Raw genomic sequence first — 19,872 nt, forward strand, 5'->3', positions numbered from 1 at the left:
CTGTAGTGAACACGTGATGCTGGAGCGGCGGTATACAAGGGGGTGCGCCTGCCTCTGCTAGGCGTACACGGGATAGAGATGCCTCCTGGAGACAGGGCTGCTCGTTGGAATGAGAAGCAAAAGTTGCGGCGTGCTACAGAGACTGATGAAGAGCGTGAAGAACGTCTAGCCAAGCGGCGTGCTCGATATGCAACTCGGCGACAATATGTTTCGCATCTGACTAGGCTTAACCTAAGCTAAGCCTCAACCATTTTTTTCATCTGATGTGACGTCACGCATCACGTGGTATGACATGGAGCTCACGAAAGGTCAATGGAAACGACACCGCCGCGCTCGAGGAGCTGGGTTGGGCTATTTTAGTATGCTTCGCATAAAAGCTGCCGCCTCGTTACCAAAAGCCTCCTTGGCAACCGGTTCCAACGTTTAGAAGCCCACAGGGTGTCCAGAGGGCTTTTGAAATCTTTGACGGAATTGTTTCTTCAGAGGACAACGAAGGAAATTTGAAGTAATGCTTTGTAATGCTTTACGCGCACAATGTATCCCACGACGTAAATAAGGCAGTGTTCGAGCAGGGCATCAACACTTTCTTTCTCTGCTCCCTACAAACTATCGGGATAATGCTCGCTTATTTCACGAGGCAGGTAAAAGAAAAATTGGCGGTGGCTTAGCTATGGCTAATCCTGGGTATCTCGAAGCGAAAAGCTGCGCGATGCTCGTGGTTTAGCTTAAGGTTATATTTTCGGTTACACTTAGGGTAAAGCTTCCTGGCCTTTTCGAAACGTATTGTCTAGATATACAAAGTTTGTACGGAGGCGGAGGGGGAGACGCGCGTGTAGTAAATACGGTGTTGTCTTAGAAGGTTGCTTTAGAGACATGTACTATGATGTGCATTCCTTTCGGGTGTACACGAAGAAATGTGAGACAGGCATTTGCTTTCCTTAAAAGCAATTTTCCTTTCATTTTCTTCAAGGCACTTACGGAGTGGTTCGGGTATACACCGAGATATGAGACACAGGCGTCGTTTCCTTTCCTTTAAACGAATTTTCTTTTCATTTTCCTTCCCTTACAGCGCAGTTCGGGTGTCCACCGAGATATGAGTGTTTCCTGGCGCACTTTCTGTCTTTCATTTATTTTTTATTTGTGATATTTTATTTCTGTGATGTCTTTTTTTATTTTTGTTTGTGGCGGCGGCGGAGGAGGAGGAGGAGGAAAACTTTTATTCCTATTTACAGTGAGAGGTCGATGGGGCGAGCCGGAAGGGCCCGCCCCTTACAAACACTAGGAGGGATCCCTAGTCCGGGATCCCTGTAGCTTCCGCAGCGGCCCGGGCTCTAGCTCTGGTCAAGCGGGCGCGAGACGGGGCCTCGTCATGCGGTGTCCCGGACTAAGGATACCGACCATGCAGCAGGGTTATTTTTTTTTTAACCCTCAAGCTCTCTTTGATTAAAGTTTTTCACCACCACCACCACTAGCTACCAATGCCTGTTGGGCATGGAGTTCAGAGCAGCCGCGCAGGGCAGCTTCCCAGTCCTCTCGAGTGGGGTGGTTAGGCAGGATTGGATTTGCATGCACACACCATGTGGTAGGTGTCTGAAAACTCCTCCTCACAGTGTGGGCACGCGCCCGAGAAAGAAGAATTGAAGTGCTTAAGTACTGCCGGGCACAGTACAGTATTGGTATAGAGGCGGAGAAGCCAGCGCTCCTCCACCCTGGTGAGGCCGTTACAGAGAGGGGGATAGAGACCATGAAAATTTTGATAAAGAGAGGTGATCTCTTTAAAGGTGATGGCCGGATTGAAATTGAATTCCGGATCAGGCTGCGGATGAGGCGACGCCCGGTGAGTAAGCGCGCGGGCTGCAGCGTCGGCTGCCTCGTTCCCCTCAAGACCCGCATGAGCCGGAGCCCACACGATGGTACGATGGGTCGGACACCCTGTGTATTCGCATGCGTGGAGAATTTTGAAAGCACGCTCTGGAATATACCCTTGCTCAATATTGCGGCAGGCGCCCCTGGAGTCCGTAATAATGACTCGGGACTCTGGATCTGCGGCGGCCAGTGCAATGGCGATCTCTTCCGCAAATGTAATGTTTGGGGCACGGAAAGTAAGGCCCTGAACTGTAGTGTTTTGGTGGATGACGGCCGCCGTGTACTAACCCCCATGGTGTGGGCCGGCCGCATCCACGTAGAAAACACCTGGCTTATGGCCATATTGTTGAGAAATAGCCTCCGCCCGCGCGAGACGGCGACCATCATGGGTGTCTGCAGTCATGTTCTTCGGAAGGGGTCGCACCTGGAGTGCAAAGCGCCAGGCTTCAGGGATGCGGACCCGTTCTTCTGTATGTGTTGCGTAGGATATGTGTAAGCGGGTCAGAAGGCGGCTCCCCGCAGGTGTTTTGCTTAGACGCAAGTATTGATTGTTAAGATGAGCTTCTCGTAACTCCCCAAAGGTGTTGGTCATCCCCAGACCAAGGAGACGCTTGTTGGACGTCGTTATGGGGAGGTCGAGCGCTCTCTTATAAATCTTGCGGAGAACTACTTCTAAGGCATTCTCATCGCATTTGCGTAGGTGGAGGTAGGGAGCCGAATATAAAATCCGGCTGGTCACGAATGCATTGGCCAGTCTCAGGGCATCTTTGCATCGTAGTCCCCCCCTTTTATTGGACACCCGGCGGAGCATCCGACCCACCTGGTCCCCCACCTTACGTAGCTTGTTTAGGGTAGTGTCTATCTTGCGCCTATGATGAATGAAAAGCCCCAGTACCCGGATCTCTTCGTGTTCAGGTATCGGTCCGCTAAGTAGGGAAAGAACAATTTTAGTTGTGCACTTTGAGTTGGGGCGTATGTGCACAAATTCAGATTTGCTCGGGGAGCATTCAAGACCACAGCGACGAGCGTATTCGTCCACAATAGCTGCCGCTTGTTGCAGGTTGATCTCGATGTCTCCAAGCGATTGTTGTGTTGCCCAGAGGGTGATGTCGTCCGCATACAGAGCGTGCTGCACACCGGCGACCTCTGCCAGCTGGGTAGGGAGCTTCATCATGGCCAGATTAAATAGTAATGGCGAGAGGACAGCTCCCTGTGGGGTCCCTCGTGTGCCAAGTTGATATGGGCCATATTCTGTGTCTTGCAGCCGGATATAGGATTGGCGATCTGTAAGGAATTGTTTGATATAATTGAAAGTATTGCGCCCACAGTCTGTTTGCGACAAGTGGGATAGGATGATCTCGTGGGTCACATTGTCGAAAGCCCCCCGCAGGTCAAGTGCGACGACTACTTTATCATTGCTGGGGTGCTCGACGGGGTCGAGAATCTCCTTGTGAAGTTGCGACAGGACATCTTGTGCGGACCGGTGTGGGCGGAAACCGTACATGGTGTCTGCGAAAATGTTTTGCTGTTCCAGGAAAGCCGACAATCTGTCGCGGACCATAGTCTCCATCAGCGTCCCCACACACGAAGTGAGGGAGATGGGCCGGAGGTTCTCGGTGTTAATGGCTTTACCTGGCTTGGGAATGAAAGTTACTAGTGCCGTTTTCCAATCTATGGGGAGTGGTGTGCCTCCAATCCAGATAGTGTTGAACTAATCGAGAAGAGTTTCGTAGGCGGGATCTGGGAGGTTGGCAATAAGCTTTACCGTCACCTTGTCCCGGCCTGGTGCTGTACCTCGCTTCATTTTAGCCAGGGCCGCTTTTAGATCATGGAGCTGGAACGGTTGATCCAAATCCGCGTTCTCGGAACCTGCATACGAGTACGGCTGACTACGGGGATCCTGGTGTATACTCAAATATTTGTCGCGGAGCGCATCGGCCAGTTTGGCCGTGTCTTCAGTGAAGTTATGTATAGCCCTTTGAAGCTGTTTTTGTGTCTCAGTACGGGTTTGTGCCGGATCAATAAGGGCGCGGAAGAGGCGCCACGTACTCCGACTCGACATTTGCCGAGCTGCAGTGTTGCATCGGTGCACCCAATTGGAGTCGGCGATTTGGGCCGCGTATAGTGCCGCCTGTTGGGTGATATCCGCGAGGCGGCGACGGCGGCCACCTGATGATGATAACAACTTTATTTTCCGCCAGATAAGGAAGCTCCCTACTCCCCGTCCCCGGCAGGCTGGCCTTGGTGACGGGGGCCGGGACCTCCACGATTAGAAGCAGGCGAAGAGGTCTCGATTCCTCGCGGCTTCTTCCGCCAGGCAGTTGGCTTGTTGCTGTGAAGCAGGGGCCTCGCTCCAAAACAGGGCTTCCCAGGTTTCTCTACAATTTATGTTTTCGTTAGCCGCTGGAGAGCTAGCGCATTCCCAGATTATGTGGTCGAGGGTCCCTCTCGGCCCACAGAGCTTGCACTTATCGTTTTCTTTATCTTTATGAACATGATAGGCCCATCCGGGTTTACGAAGTTCCCAGCTTGGAGGCGTCGCCATACGATTGCCTTCCTATTGTTTAGACTTTTATCTGGTGGCGGCACCAGTCTCCTCTGTAACCTATAATTTTCAACAATTTCCGTATAATTTTGCAGACGCTCGTCCATGTTCTGGCAGTCGGGCGGCTCCACAGCTACCCGGAAGTAGAGAGCTCGGGCTAACTCGTGGGCCGCGTCGTTGCCAGGAATGGACGGGTGTGCGGGAGCCCAAATTAGGCTAACTTTTCTGTTTAGCTGTCTACTGGCCAGAATAGTTGCCGCTTCCGGCGAGATCCTACCCTTTCCAAAATTATAGATGGCCGTTTTGCTATCGCTAATTATAAAATTGGCTTCCGTTCCAACGCAAGCGAGCGCTATCGCAACTTCTTCAGCTGGTTCCGCGTTGCGGCTTCTAATGGTGGCTGCCGATACGGGGGCACCGCGGCCGTCGACCACCGAGGCGACCGCCGCACCCGACTTGCCACTTGCTGCGTCCACGTACGCAACGGACTTGGTCTCCATCGGATCGAAGCGTCTGATAAGTGCTTCTGCTCTCTTCTCCCTCCTTTCAGTGTCCAATATGGGATGCATGTTACGAGGGAGTGGGGGAACGATTAGATTTTCTCAGCAGTCCTGCGGAATGCTCGATTTGGCTCGTAGTCCTCTATCTGTTTGCAGGCCTACCATTTCAAGGATGGCTCTGCCTGTGATTGTTCGGCTTAATCTTTCGGGCTGTGAAATTCTGACAGCCTCCGCTATTTCGTCCCAGGTATTGTGCACTCCCATAGAGAGCAGCTTCTCTGTGGAGGTGCGAATCGGTAATCCCAGGGCCCCCTTTAATGAGCGAGTCGAATGAGCGAGTCTAGTTTCTTCTTCTCCGCAGCCCTAATGTTTAAGAAAGGTGCGGCACAACTCACGCGGCTTTTTACGTATGCTTGAGTTAGTTTAAGCAAGCTTCTTTCCTTCAGGCCTCGTCCTTTCAGTGCGACCCTTCTAAATATGCCAATGGCTTGCGTGGCAAATCCCTCGAGCCTTTTGAGTGTCACATCATTATATCCATTATCTTGAATAAATAGCCCTAAGATTCTGATTTGATCTACCTTTGGAACTGGTTTCCCCTCTACTTTAGTGTCAACCTGCTCCATGCGTGACGTCACTTTGTTTCGCGCATGCGCAGATGTGGCAAATCTGGGCTCCGGCTCACGCGAAGCGCGGTGTTGACTAGCCTAGTGCAGCTTTTCTCTAAAGAATCCTGTTTCGTACGACGAAGCATGAACTTCTGGGCATGTGACTAAGTTTCTCCTTGCATGCGCAAAGGCACAAAGGCGCAAGCATTGCCAGGTTAGTCTAATAAGACTTCGGTGGCGGTGAGGCACCTTGCCCAACCATTTTATTACCCATTGCCATCACTGCTCAGCAATTGAGGAGTGCTTTCGATACTCCCCATCTGTCTTTTTGTGCATTCAAGAGCGCTTATGAGACGAGTACCGTGGGTCCGGATGGAAGTTGCAGTAGCTCGTTAAGGGCACAGTTCACGACGTCGGCGTTGAACAAATCGCAACGGCAGGTCGACAAGAACTGCGGTCGAACACTGTGGGCTTCCTCCCAATTGTCCAAGCAAAGGGAGGAAAACAGCCTCCACGTCCTGCGCTCTCACTCGGTAGCTGGTGTTTGCATGAACTCTGGCTGTTGTCTGCGAGCTGTAGAAGCAGACTAGAAGCGGGTAGGGTACCGCAGTGGACATTTGGTGTTGAGCGCAATAAACTAGTTCAAAATTCTTGCCCGTGCTTCTCTTGCTCTGGTTTGAAGCAGTGTGTGCAGATGTGGTAATGAGGAAAAAAATAGAAGTTCAAAAAACGCCAAAATTGGCGGGCTACGGCGCACAAGCACTCCTGCGAAATTACGAGGTTCCTCGTGAGGTCATCAGTCTCATTTGCATAAGTTCATGCCTATGTCAGGCGGCAATGCCTTCTTTGACAGTATCTGTGGTTCCGTGCGGATTTTCTTGCCGATGGTGCCGTGACTCCGCCTATATGGCTATGTTTGTCTCCAATTTTTTATATACATGTCGGGTGTTAAGAGGCATCGGATTTTTCTTGTATGCTAAGGGATGTTATATGCAATAAATAATATTGCAGTGATATCCTGCAGTAGGGTAATAGGGAACCGTTCCAGATTCTCTAGAAATGCGAAATGAACTCAGTCCAGGCGGAGAATGTCGGTGAAAAAAATCTTCGGGCAGCAGGTAGCTTTGAACTGTCGCTGTTCGACGAGTTCAGGCATCGGTGCCGCGACGCGTGCCCAGGACCATTTCTCGGGGTGGGGCAGGCCGTCCGCGATCTTGTATCGAAACACAGCGGCTGCACCCCGAAGCGGCCGCCTATAGGCGCTGCAGAGCCAAGCCCTGGCTGTGCACATCGCGCTGCAGATGGTAGAGCGTGCTCCCCACGCCGGAGGCAGCGCGGGACGAGCAGTTATTCTTCATCGTCTCCGCGATGGGGACACTTCCGGCACTGGGCCGCTGCTCGCACTCTCGCCCACGGAACTCGGACTCGAGGCGCATACGGCAGTCGGCCAAGAAGTGTTCATACCTGCACAGCATGGTCACAGTGTGTGTGTCAGCAGCAGCACGTTATAGACGAATGTACTTGAATTAGTAATATTATAGCGCAAACAAAGACACGGACAAAAAAGAGAGGAAACACACACAAGCGCTAACTGTCAACTGAATTTATTCGGCGAAAGCCACACCTTTTATAGGCTGAAAGATCGTGAGAGAAAAAATGAAAAAAAAACAAAACAAGGGTTGAGTCAGAGCCATCAAATCGCTAGCGCACGCGCGGGTAGACAAGGGCATCACACTTCCGTTTATCTTCCATCTAATCAACAAGTAGCTGCATTAAAATAGCCAATCTCAGCCTGGAACAGAGATAAAGAAGGTTCGCTGATCCACTCGCTGCCAAGTTTCTGTATGTGGTAGGCTTCTAGGCTTATCCGTGCTATCCTGTCTTTTCTTTTACCAAGAACCTTTGTCTCCTCAAACCGGGCCACGCATGCTCCACACTTACTTACATGTGCAACAAGATGCTTGTACTTATCGCTTTTGTTTTCTAAATTTAGGGCGTGTTCCCCTAGACGGTCGTTGACACAACGTCCAGTTTGGCCTAGATAAAACTTTCCACAAGACAGGGGAATGGAATAAACCACTCCAGTGGAACACCTTACAAACGGCTTCTGATGCTTTTTCAGGCACTCGCGCTTTTTTGCACTGCAAATACGCGGACAGAGCTTTCCCAACTTGTTGGGAGCCGAGAACAAAACTGGTACTCCATGCCTGCCAGCAACTTTTTTGAGGTTGTGCGAGATTTTGTGGAGGTAGGGCACAACTTCTGGCCTAGGGGCCTTTTGAAGAGCATCAGCCGTTTTTTGTCTCGTTCCACCTTTGAACTTCTGAAGGATGTCTGTCCGCGCATTTGCAGTGCAAAAAAGCGCGAGTGCCTGAAAAAGCATCAGAAGCCGTTTGTAAGGTGTTCCACTGGAGTGGTTTATTCCATTCCCCGGTCTTGTGGAAAGTTTTATGAAGGCCAAACTGGACGTTGTGTCAACGACCGTCTAGGGGAACACGCCCTAAATTTAGAAAACAAAAGCGATAAATACAAGCATCTTGTTGCACATGTAAGTAAGTGTGGAGCATGCGTGGCCCGGTTTGAGGAGACAAAGGTTCTTGGTAAAAGTAAAGACAGGATAGCACGGATAAGCCTAGAAGCCTACCACATACAGAAACTTGGCAGCGAGTGGATCAGCGAACCTTCTTTATCTCTGTTCCAGGCTGAGATTGACTATTTTAATGCAGCTACTTGTTGATTAGATGGAAGATAAACGGAAGTGTGATGCCCTTGTCTACCCACGCATGCGCTAGCGATTTGATGGCTCTGACTCAACCCTTGTTTTGTTTTTTTGTCATTTTTTCTCTCACGATCCTTCGGCCTATAAAAGGTGTGGCTTTCGCCGAATAAATTCAGTTGACAGTTAGCGCTTGTGTGTGTTTCCTCTCTTTTTTGTCCGTTTCTTTGTTTGCGCTATAATATTACTAATTCAAGATGAACTACCAACTCGCCCAACAGGAAGTTTTAACGAATGTACTTGAAAGCTATCCTCTCCAGTCGCATTAGTAAGCACCTGAACTGTGTTACTTTTTGAAGACATTGTGATACCTTTCATTTCAGTATTAAAAGTGAAACCCATGGTTATTGCAACGCTTTTTTTCGCATTCGAAAGAACTGGAGTTCCAAACTATCGTCGAATCAATAAATGGAGGCACTGTGAATATCAAAATGGTAAGCTAAGCGCCTGAGGTGTGTTATAATTTTCAGGTTTTTGGAAACATCTAAAATATACAGTTGGAATTTGAAAAGCGGGTGGGTATATGAAAGCGTCCAAAATGAGCTCAGTTTAGACTGACATTGCGGACAAAAAAAAATATTTTCACTGCTTATTCTGCACAATGTCGGATCCCAGAAATCTTTATGCCAATAAGGGCGATGTGGCGGGCTAGTTGTTAATGTATATCTAGAACAAAGAAGGACACACACACGGGCGCTGACTTAGAACTGAAACTTTATTTCGAAGTACTACGTTCAAAAAGGCAATGAAGAAAGGGGTACGACAAGGGCCGCTTCGTGGTTGCCTGGTGGTCAGTGTAGTCATGTCAAAAAATAAGACGCTGACGACAAAACAGGACATGATGTGAGACTAAAGGGATGAGAAACCAACGGTGTAAAGGGCCGTGATTATGGAAAGACCGGTCAGAACGATAAAACACTAAAAACGGCAGGAACATGGCAAAAAAGGCTGATACAAGCTGACTCGCACTAGAGAAAATGAAAGCAGGAGGAATAGGGGTTAAAAGTTATTTAGAAAAGGAACAGTGAATTATTAACCTTGAATGGACACATGAAATTGGCTACGCAACTGCGCCACCGCCCAGGAAATCAAGTTCTTTCTTTTACCAGGAGATAAAGGTCTCCTTTTCAAAGAAATACCTTTTATACCGGAATAACTAACATATCGAGAAAGAGCACGAGAATGCAATTTTTAAGGCGAAACCCTTTAATCGCTCATGCTCGCGGTGTCCGTCCGTGCTCGCGGTGTCGGTCCGTGCTCGCGGTGTCCGTCCATGCTCGCGGTGTCCGTCCTAGCGCTGGAATCATGCCAACTGTGGCCTCTCCTCCGCGCAGCGGCGCAACCCGCTCCGTAATTTCTTTTCCTCAAATTCATTTTCTTCAATACGGGTGCTCTTTCTGTTTCTTCTTTCACTGCCACTACCTCCCTCCCTATACCAACGGATGACGGATGTCCACTGAGATATGCGAGACAGTTACTGCGTAATTTCTTTCCCTGAAATACAATTTTCATTTTCTTCTCTACGGCCCCTCTTTGTCTTTCTTCTTTCACTCCCACTTCCTCCTTTCCTGTACGATGCGGTTCGGGTGTCCACCGCGACGGTTGCTAGGCAACGGCTCTTGCGGCCGCAATAGACGAGTTGCAAAACACGGTTTGGAGCAGCGCCATCTGTATGCATGCACACGAACTTCGTTGCAGCCGCCATTGTGCAGGAAAGGTGCTCCGTGCTCGCCGTGGTACGTCCGTGCTTCCGTGTTTCCGTGCGCCCGCGCGACGCTTCTCCGCTTCTGGCTGCCTTACTTCAGTGGTTATTTTTCACTGCCTGGCTGCACTGAACTACCTAAAGTCATGCCAGTTAACTGCTGCGTACCACTGTGCACGCAGCATGGCGGTTTCGACAAGCTGGGACGAAAAGTAAGTGCTTTCTGCATTGCGCTTCCGTAGTGTGCATGCCTTCAGTACGCGCGTGTGTGCAAGGCGTAACTTTTCGAGTTTAACGTCCCAAAACAACTCAGGCTATGAGGTAAACCGTTGAGAGACGCCGAGAGCACCAGATTAGTGATGCAGCCCACTTTCGGCCCTTTTAAAGTCCGCCGGCATCGCACAGCATACGGGCGCGTACTGTGCTTCAGTAGCCGAGCGACCCAGCCGCTGAGCCACCGCGGCTGGCCCTATCGAAACGGAGCGCCGCGGCTGGGGCAGTGCGCGTAAATTATGTGTTATCCCGCTCCCACAGGCGCCTCGCCGTGTTTTTCGTTGGCATCAAGCGTAGATAGCCCGACGACGGCGACGTGCTGATTGCGAGCTACCCGAAATAGGACTCTAGGCAGGTGTGCGAGGAAAGTTGATGAATCTCGTTCATATTTATCGTAACTTTTTTTTATAAATAACAGCGTCAACCAGCGTAGCAAAAAGTCTACAAGGACTGCATTTCAAGGCACAGTTCGTATGATTCGGCAAGAGATACAAGACTGCTAAGGCAGAGGTTAAGAGAGGTTTCGGCAGTAGTAGTGCGTTGCTGGATTATGGCCAGGGATATGGAAAGCTTGACATATGGTACCCTATGTCAGCATGCTGAAAAATACAGTGCATTAGCTGGCTGGCAGCCAAATCGTTGGCGGGTATATGCAAGATTGCATGAAGGCTTACTTAAAATAGCAGTTGTCTAAAATGACATGCATGGGCAGCGTGCAGCTGCAAGTCACAACAGTGCACAGTGTAAATGTGGAATTTTATTTTCAGGTCTCATACCACAGATTTCCGAGGAAACCAGACCTATACCAAAAATGGATCGTGGCCATTAGGCGTGACGAAGGTGCACTTTTTAAAGTGTCGAATGCAACAAAGGTCTGCTCTCTTCATTTTCTCGAAAGTGACTATGTTGCAAATGTTGCAAACGGACAACGGCACTTGAACGACTTTGCTGTGCCATCAGTGTTTCCATTCAAAAATACCAAGCCTCCAAGGAAGCCACCAGCTCCAAGGGTCCCTTTCCAGAGTGTGGCACCATCAAAGAGGAAACGATGTGCGATGGACACATCCCCTCAGACAGTACAGCATATGCCTCTGAATGTTGATCACGGGAACCTAACGGATGAAGATATCCCTGCTTCCGAGCATAGCAAGCAGGCAGCCAATGATGACAGCCCAGGAGATGAAAACTGTGCTAAAATTATCAATAGCCCAAGAAATACAGAAGGCAGAGAGGTCTCAAGTACTGAAAATGAAGGCGTCCAGCAAAAATTCCCTTCGAATGTACACACAAACACTGTTTGCTCTTGTGGAGAAGCTATTGCACAGTTAGAACAACAACTAGCTGTCAGCAAGGCAAAAGAACTGGAAAGCAAGAAAGAATTAGAGTATTTAAAGCTACAGCTAAAATCCAAAGACAGTGAACTAAATTTGCTCCGTAGTGAGCTAATCCAGGCACAAAAAAATGTAGAGAAAGCGGAAGGAACTCTTGCATTTGATGTCGAAAGATTTAAAGATAGCACAGAGGACATGCAGTTTTATACCGGTCTTCCTAACTATTCCCGTTTTCTTACCCTCTTGGAGTTCCTAGATGTAGGTGAAACTGGTGAGAACATCTCGCGCAGTGATAGTACCAGTACTGGTCTCAGAACCGCAGCAAACACTGGACGACGACACAAAATAAGCATAGAGAATCAGCTTTTCCTTGTGCTAGTGTAGCTTAGGTTGGGTCTTTTTCACCGGCACCTTGCCCATTTGTTCCACATTTCAGAGAGCACAGTTTCAAGGATCTTTTCCACATGGATAGATTACATGTATTTACAGCTTACAGAGCTTTCTCTTTGGTTGTCACGACCAGCTGTAGATGCGACCATGCCACCTGCATTCAAAGAAAAATACCCTTCAACGCGCGTTATTTTAGATGCCACTGAAATAAGATGTGAAGTACCTACATCTTTTGTTACACAGTCACAGGTTTATTCTTTCTATAAGTCGACACACACACTTAAGGGACTAATAGGAATTGCACCTAGTGGAGCACTGACATTTGTGTCCGAACTTTTTACGGGCTGCACTTCGGATAAAGACTGCGTCATCAAGAGTGGATTCCTGGAACTTCCCTTTGAAACAGCAGACTCAGTCATGGCTGACAAAGGCTTCAAGATAGAAGAGCTCTTGAAAAAAAAGAAAGTGCAACTGAACATTCCTCCATTCTTAATGAGAGGACAGTTCACTGCGAATGAAGTGAAAAAGACACAGGAGATTGCTTCCATCAGGATACATGTGGAGAGGAAGATAAAGAGAATCAAAGGCTACCACATATTCGACCGCCTTGTTCCTATCTCCCTGGTGCCTTTGGTGAACCAAATGTGGACAGTGTGTGCCATTCTGACGAACTTTCAGCCTCCCCTTCTGAAAGACAACGAGTGATGGAACTTTTAATAAGTGCTGGTTCTGCAGGATTCATTTACGGGGGGGGGGGGGGGGGGTACCCAAAAGAAACCGGACTAAATTTTTTGGTCGCCAAAGCTTCTGTGGTACCGCGTTTTGCCACTAGTAGCGCATACAACGAACATTCCAGAGTCAGTAAGCCGAGTGCCGTCGTTGAAGGAGGTCAGACTAGTTTAGGCAGAGTTTTAGAGTGACGACTGTTTTGTGTGTGTCACAGACCAGTGGAATGTTTCTGGTCAGGAATTCTGTCGGGGCTCAGCCATCGGCGAACGAAGCCGACACTGGAATTCCAGGAGTGGTATGTTCTAGAGCGGTTGGCACGGTCGGGAGGAATTGGGCAGCTGAAGAGGTTGGGGGGTGTGTTTGCGGGCGTGGAGGGCCGAGTTACCGCGCCGAGGCACGCGTTACATCGCACAAGGCCTGCCGCCGTCGAGCCATCGTCGCATCCACAACCACCCGAACCAGTCATCGCCGCAGCCCCCGTATGTGAATTGTCCGTCGGACTTTCTGTTTTTTTCTAGCTCTAACTTTTTGTATATTACTTCTTTTCATGCCCTGTACGCCTTCTTGTTCTCTGTAGTTGGATTTGTGTGTTCTTTGTATTGTCTCTCTCTTGCTTGTCGCGTTTCATGTTTTGTATAGTTTTTCGGCTACTCCTCTGTTCGTTTTACCTGTTGTTGTGTTTTCCTGCATTCGAGTAAATATTTCTTCTAAACCCGCAACCCCTTGAGTTCCTTTGGAGGACTGACGCACCGACACACGTGCACCTCGCACGGGCTGACCGACCTCAACAAATAAATGTTGCACAACGCTCGCTTTTAGGCCACAGGGGAGCGTAAAGCGGCCCCTGTGCCTCGACGGCTCGCACCAGGCAGCCGGTTGGTGGGCGATAGTTGTGACAGTGTGAATGTCGTTTTTGCAATGGCTGATTTTCGTGAACAGCGTGCGCTGGTGAAATTCTGATTTTTGCTCGGAAAAAGTTGAATGGAAACTCTTGAAATATTAAGAAAGACGTACAAGGACGATGCTATGGGGAAAACTCAAGTGTTGCTGAATCGAATCCTGAATCAAAGCAACAAGCATGCCAATGGAAAACATCAAATTCACCTCGCCTCAAGAAAGCTCGTCAGGTGAAACCAAACCTCAAAACAATGCTGATTGGTTTTTTCGACGTGAGAGGAGTCGTCCATTGAGAATTTGTTCCGCAGGGTCAGAAAGTTAGCCAGGCTTTCTACTTGGATGTTTTGAAAAGATTGGGCAACAGTGTGCGTTGGAAGCGGCCAGATTTGTGGCGGTCGGGTGACTGGTTTTTCCATCAAGGCAATGCCCCTGCTCACACAGCCCTGTCTCTACGACAATTTTGGACCAAAAATGGCATGACCCCTGTTCCTCAACCCTCATACTCTCCAGACCTTGCCCCGTGCTACTTTCTTTGTTTCCTAGAATGAAAAGGCAGGTGAATGGAACGCGTTTCGCTGATGTTGCTGAGTGAAGAAAAAAACGACGGAGGCACTGTCAAGCATCACAAAAGATGAATTTAAACAATGTTTTGAAAAATGGAATGAAAGATTCGACAAGCGTATCATTGCAAGTGGGGAATACATTGAAGGAGATTGAAGGTCTGTGCTTAAAATGTGGACAAATAAGTTCAAACAAAAATAAGTCCGGTTACTTTTGGGTACCCCCTCGTAGAACTTGCATACGTTTCTGAAAACATCTGCTTCGAAAAATAAATACCATAAAAATTAAAAAAGGTATTGCATAAGAGCATGGCTAGTTTTGTTAGCGTGATTTCTCCATGGTTACGGCACTTGGCTGGGGCAGATGGGTGTTTCAGAGCTATCTTGGGGCGATGAAGGCGAAATTCTATAGGCCCGTGTGTAGCTTGCAATGTCAGTGCACGCTAAAGAACCCCAGGTGGTCGAAATTTCTGGAGCCCTTCACTACGGCGTCCCTCATAGCCTTAGTCGCTTTGGGACGCTAAACCCGAATAAACCAAACCAAACGTGATTTCTCCCCTATTCCTCAACAGGTCAGGATTAGTTGTTCATGGGAATAGATGGCATATAAATAGCCTTGTGTTAGTGGCAGTGAGCTTATATCGTAATCTCAGATAGATATGGCAGCAGAGTATTAAAATAAAACTGATCTAGGACCCTTTTTGTACTGTCCCATACACTCTCCTGAAATCTTATTCTCTCTATCAGGATAAACTCTTCTCCATACACAACAAAATCGCCACAAGATAGCTCTGAAACGCCCATCTGACCCAGAATCTGGTGGTAATAGTCGTGATCCTCTTTCAAGTGTGGCAATCCGTTAAGAACAGTGCTGCAGAATTCTGCTGTTGTCAGATCATCTGCTGTGAGGCCACGTAAGCTGTAGGGGCATTTGATTTCTACGATGCCATGGGACCCTTCCACAGCATCGTAGACAATTCGGTCTGGAGAAGCTCCCAGCCATGGGAATGCTGGGTTCACCAGGAGTCCACACGTAGTTATGACAGGAGCATGGCTCATCTTCTTGAGCACATCCTCGTACCTGTGGGCAGCTATTGCTTCTGTTTTGATCCCGTAGCTGAAAAAAAAAGTAAGGTAAAATGTTTAAAATAAAAAATTTATTGCTCACAAACTCATTTTCTATATCACTTTGCTTGCAAGCTATCAGAGTTGTGTGCACCGCTACTGAAAGAGTACTCACTTGATTGCAGGAACCCTAGAGAGGTCTCTACTAGCTGTGAGATTCTGTAGGCCCTTGCTTGTCCATGGCGACTTGCGGTTGAGGACTTGGCCAAACTTGGAGGATGTAATTCGAACTTTTCGACTTTTATGCCAAGAGCTACTTCTGGCCTGCTGTCTGCTGTCCTTTTCCAGTGCTTGTGCTTCTTTCTCTGTCACATGCACTTCCTGCATTATAATAGCCAAGGCCATGAAAACCAAGAAAAAACTTTCGTCACGACACTTGCAGCCATGTTGCCTGCTTCTATCACATTAGCATTACCACATAGTAGCATAGCAGCCACACTGGAGCAGGTCAATACAAACAGCAACACCCAATGCTACAATCAACAAAGCATACACCCTTAAGCCCACCTTTGTCGAGTATGACTGCTCGTAGCTACTACAATTTTCCTCAGAGTACAGTTACACCAAAGAGTCCAAGATCAGCAGCCCTTTCTGCTGCTGTTCAGCAGACTTTGGAGGATCAGAACAAACGGGCCAAGCATGTACAATCTAACTGTCTTTCCGTTAAGCCCTCAGTCGCAAGACTTCGCTCTATACTACCCCAGCTCAAGTTCTTTCCTTTGGTAAGCACCCACCATACATGGACCATCCACAAGCTAAATGCACAAAATCTGTATGACCATACCAAAAAGCCACACCGCTGTGATGTATACATCACGGCAGGCACGCATCAACTAGGCCCTCATTAGCACCTTTCTCAATGAGATGCAATATAGTAGCTGCCGCTGCATGGACTATAAAGCAAGGCAGCACACGTTCAGAAAAACAAGGAGCCATTCGGAGCACTTGAACCAGTAAAGCAATACCAGAATTATCACAGATGCAGGCAGAAGTAAATGCATTAACTAAGCACTGATGTCCCTCAATGCTGTTACACAAGCTCGACAGCCATAGACTTTTTGTTTATACCCACTCTTCAACACAGATGTGTATTTTAAGTTCTTGTGAGATTATAACAAAGTGCGATCTAGAAACAGCTATGAGATTTTAAAAACTCCTTGTTTTTCTGACAATAACTGCCGCTTCTGAGTACAACCAAGCAGGTCATCGATAACAGGAAAAAACCTGCTTACTCTAGCTTCCCTTTCTTTCAAAGCATTCACTGACCTGCACAATGACGTTCCCTTCGAGATGTATTTCAGGAATCCATGGAGCAGATTCTCGGAAGAAGGTGAGGGGAGGGATGTTTTTCTCTAAAGTGATGGCGGCAGGCTTCACACCAGACATCAGAACGGCGAAACCGTGCGCAAAAGCGACTGCTGGTAGCTCTGCGGAGATAGAGCAGACACAGACCCAAACCTTGACTCTTCTGTATCCCCTTCGTCAGTTAGCAGGAGGCCCCTCGCAAAGTCATTATCGGGGTCATCAGCTAGCAGGGCGAGCGCAAGACGCCGCTTGGATTGCTCTTGCTGCTCACGATTTCTAGTGTGCACGCGGCGTTCCTTAGGTAGCGCGATCCGAGGCGTGACGGCTCCGCCTTCCTTCACCTTGCGCCAGTCCACGGACTGCAGTGAGCATCCTTTGACAGTGTCACCGCGCGGTCTTCTCCACTTCTGCGGCAGATCCGTACATGAGAGCTCGTCAGGCGCCTCTGTAAATCCTTTGCTTTTTAGCAACATCACCGTGCGCAAAACGGCTATCAAATGATTGCAGGCGAGTTTTCCTGCCGGACAGTCGCAGCTCCCACCTACGATGTGCGCTGTGTCGTCCAAGGCAATCAACACAGAATACGGTGGGGCATTCTTCTTTTTGCTTCGAAAGCACGGTGCTCTAATGAAGGCAAGACCACCACTGAAAAGAAGGTTAAGAAGTTAGCGTTTTGAACATAGATATTCTTCAATGACAAAGGCGCGCAAACCAACACACTGCGTTTTTAAATTCTGTAGACTGGCGGCAACTAACTGTCGAAAACATGGGGCGAGTTTAAGAGGGCTCGCGAGCTTGACGTCGACAGCAACGTTACGGGCACTGACCAGGCAGCGGTACACAAGTTACTACGTGCCTGCCGCCGCGACCACATTGTGATGGAGAAGAAATGTAACAATCCCTCGCACTCTGATTTAGATGCATGTCAAAAAGCCCCAGGTAGTCAAAATTCATCCAAAGCCGCCCACTTCGGCGTTCTCTTTAAAAGCCCGAGTAGCCGATGCTAAACCTCGCAAATCGAAATCGCAGCTAACCTACCAGACACCCATGAAATCATTCTCTTACCTGCTGTCGCTTTTGTTGGTCATCAGTGCCGCTACATTCACGTAAGATTTTACGTGAAAGTTGTAGCTACGTTCGTAGCTGCGCTGTGCGCCCGATCTCTTCTCATAGAACTCACGGACGCTCCGATCCGTAAGCGTTGGTATCACGGTCAGATCGTTTTTCCATCCCGTGACCGGGAAAATGACCGGTTGTGCCATGACATGAAATGACGGAATAAACGGCAGCTCACTGACTTCCGATCAAAAACCGCTGAAATCAGTGACACAAGGGAAAATTGCAGATCAGACACGGCAAGTCTGCCAAGGCGAACGAAATGTTTTCCTGCACAATGGCGGCGAGGTACAATGTTGCTAGAACAACCTGCGACATTTCACAGCGTTGCTGGCATTTATGCAACCCGTCTATAACAACACAAAAGTGCTATTCAGGCGTCCACTGACCCAGGGAGCCAGTTATGCGTGCTTCCTTTCATTAAAATGATCAGAGTGTAAAGCGTCAACGCCAACGCCAATGAACACAATGAACGCCGAACGGACAACGGCGACGGCGGCGCCGCGAAACGGGCACCAAAGAGCTGGGTTCTAAAACACCACAATAAAAAAAGCGGCCGCAGTCGCCAAAGACACTAAAAACCGCACATGCGGGATGCCCGCCACGCGCCAAGCGGTTCGGGGAAGCGGTGGTGGGTTGACCACAAGGCTTTCACCCAGCACACTTTAGAATTTCCAAAGTGTCTGCGGTAAATTTTCTACGTGTAATGTGGGCCTCAGCATCAAAAATAAATATAAGGCCAATCTGAATTATATCTGTCAGATTATATTTACATTTACGCTTACACAGCTGCTGCACTTTAAAAAAAACCTCGGCTGTCATTGTTATCCTCCGAAATGCACGCGGGCGGCCCCAGTCTGTGTCATACGCCATACTTGACTGCAATACAACTAGCTGCCTGCACTTGTTGTGAAGAGCAATTATTTGAAAAATTGCTCAATCTTTCGCAATTTGTGCCAAAGTTCCCGGTCCCAAACGAAAATAATTAGCCGTCCTGCACCTCTTGTGAACAGCAACAATTTGTAAAAATTGTGCAATCGTTCGCAATTTGTGCGAACGTTATAGGTCCCAAACCAAAATAATTCAGCCGTTCTGCACGTCTTGTGAAAAACAATAATTTGGAAAAATTGTTCAATAGTTCGCGATTGGTGCGAAAGTTCTAGGTACGAAACCAAAATAATTCAGCCTTCCTGCACGTATTGTGAAAAACGACAATTTTTAAAAATTGTTAAATCGTTCGCAAGTTGCGCGAAAGTTGTAGTAGAATGGAAAGTTGGGCGAGTTGGTATACGTTCATTTTGGGTGGAAAAAACAGCGCGAAAGGGACGCAAGACAAAGATGAAGGAAACCACACGGACGAGCGCTGACTCACAACTATTTTTTATTCACAAAAAACAGACATTTATAGTTAAAAAGTCACATGACCTGACGTCACTCGCGCACATGCCCAGACTAACAACAGTCTAAGAACTACATCATGAGTCAAGATTAAAACCTTACAACGCGATTTCAGAACACTGTGATTAACCGAAAAAACACGAGACAGCCAGAAACAAAAAAAAAAAAAACAAAAACAAACAAAGCCACTAAAAAACAAAGCACAAATCACGTGTTGTCAAGAAATGCGACCTCTTTATCGACCATCAATTTGGTTTGTAGGTCCCAAACCAAAGCAAGTCAGCCGTCCTACATCCTTAGTACCCATTTCATGGCCGCATTTTATCTTCGTTTTTTTTTCTTTTACCTCTTCCACGCTGCTCTCCTTCTGTCTTTATCTCCCAAATTCCCCTTCCTACGCAGAGTAGCATGCCAGCGATTTTTAAACGCCGGCTAAATTCTCTGCATTTCATTAAAGAGTCTCTCTCTCTCTCTCACCTGCAGGTCTTGTGAAAAACAACAATTTGTAAAAATTGTTCAATCGTTCGCAATTTGCGCCAAAGTTCAAGGTCCTAAACCGAAATAACTATGTCGTTCACTATACTGTAAATCCGTTTTGTCAATGCAACAATTGTTCCGAAAATTGGTGCAACGTTACGCATGTGGAGCGGGGCTCAAGCCGGAGCGGGGCTCAAGCCGAACCAGCTGTTACGAAACTGCCATCAATGAGTCTGTGGACAACATTCAGTTGCCCTTCGTTCAATGCTGCGAATGC

The 19,872-nt window shown here is 48.2% G+C and overlaps 1 protein-coding gene and 1 pseudogene across 1 annotated transcript; one reads left to right on the forward strand and one right to left on the reverse strand.

Moving 5' to 3' along the window:
- The first annotated feature begins 12,004 nt into the window (after nucleotides 1-12,004).
- LOC149342604 (uncharacterized) lies at nucleotides 12,005-12,707 on the forward strand. Its single transcript, XM_089542196.1, has one exon. The coding sequence runs from the start codon at nucleotides 12,076-12,078 to the stop codon at nucleotides 12,691-12,693; it is 618 nt and encodes a 205-aa protein (XP_089398322.1). The 5' UTR covers nucleotides 12,005-12,075; the 3' UTR covers nucleotides 12,694-12,707.
- A 1,521-nt stretch (nucleotides 12,708-14,228) lies between these two features.
- Nucleotides 14,229-17,235, reverse strand: LOC149342605 (uncharacterized; annotated as a pseudogene).
- Nucleotides 17,236-19,872: the final 2,637 nt, after the last annotated feature.

The sequence above is a fragment of the Amblyomma mixtum genome, chromosome 5, assembly GCF_055824585.1.
Source record: "Amblyomma mixtum isolate Tamu chromosome 5, ASM5582458v1, whole genome shotgun sequence".
Taxonomy (NCBI): Eukaryota; Metazoa; Arthropoda; class Arachnida; order Ixodida; family Ixodidae; genus Amblyomma; species Amblyomma mixtum.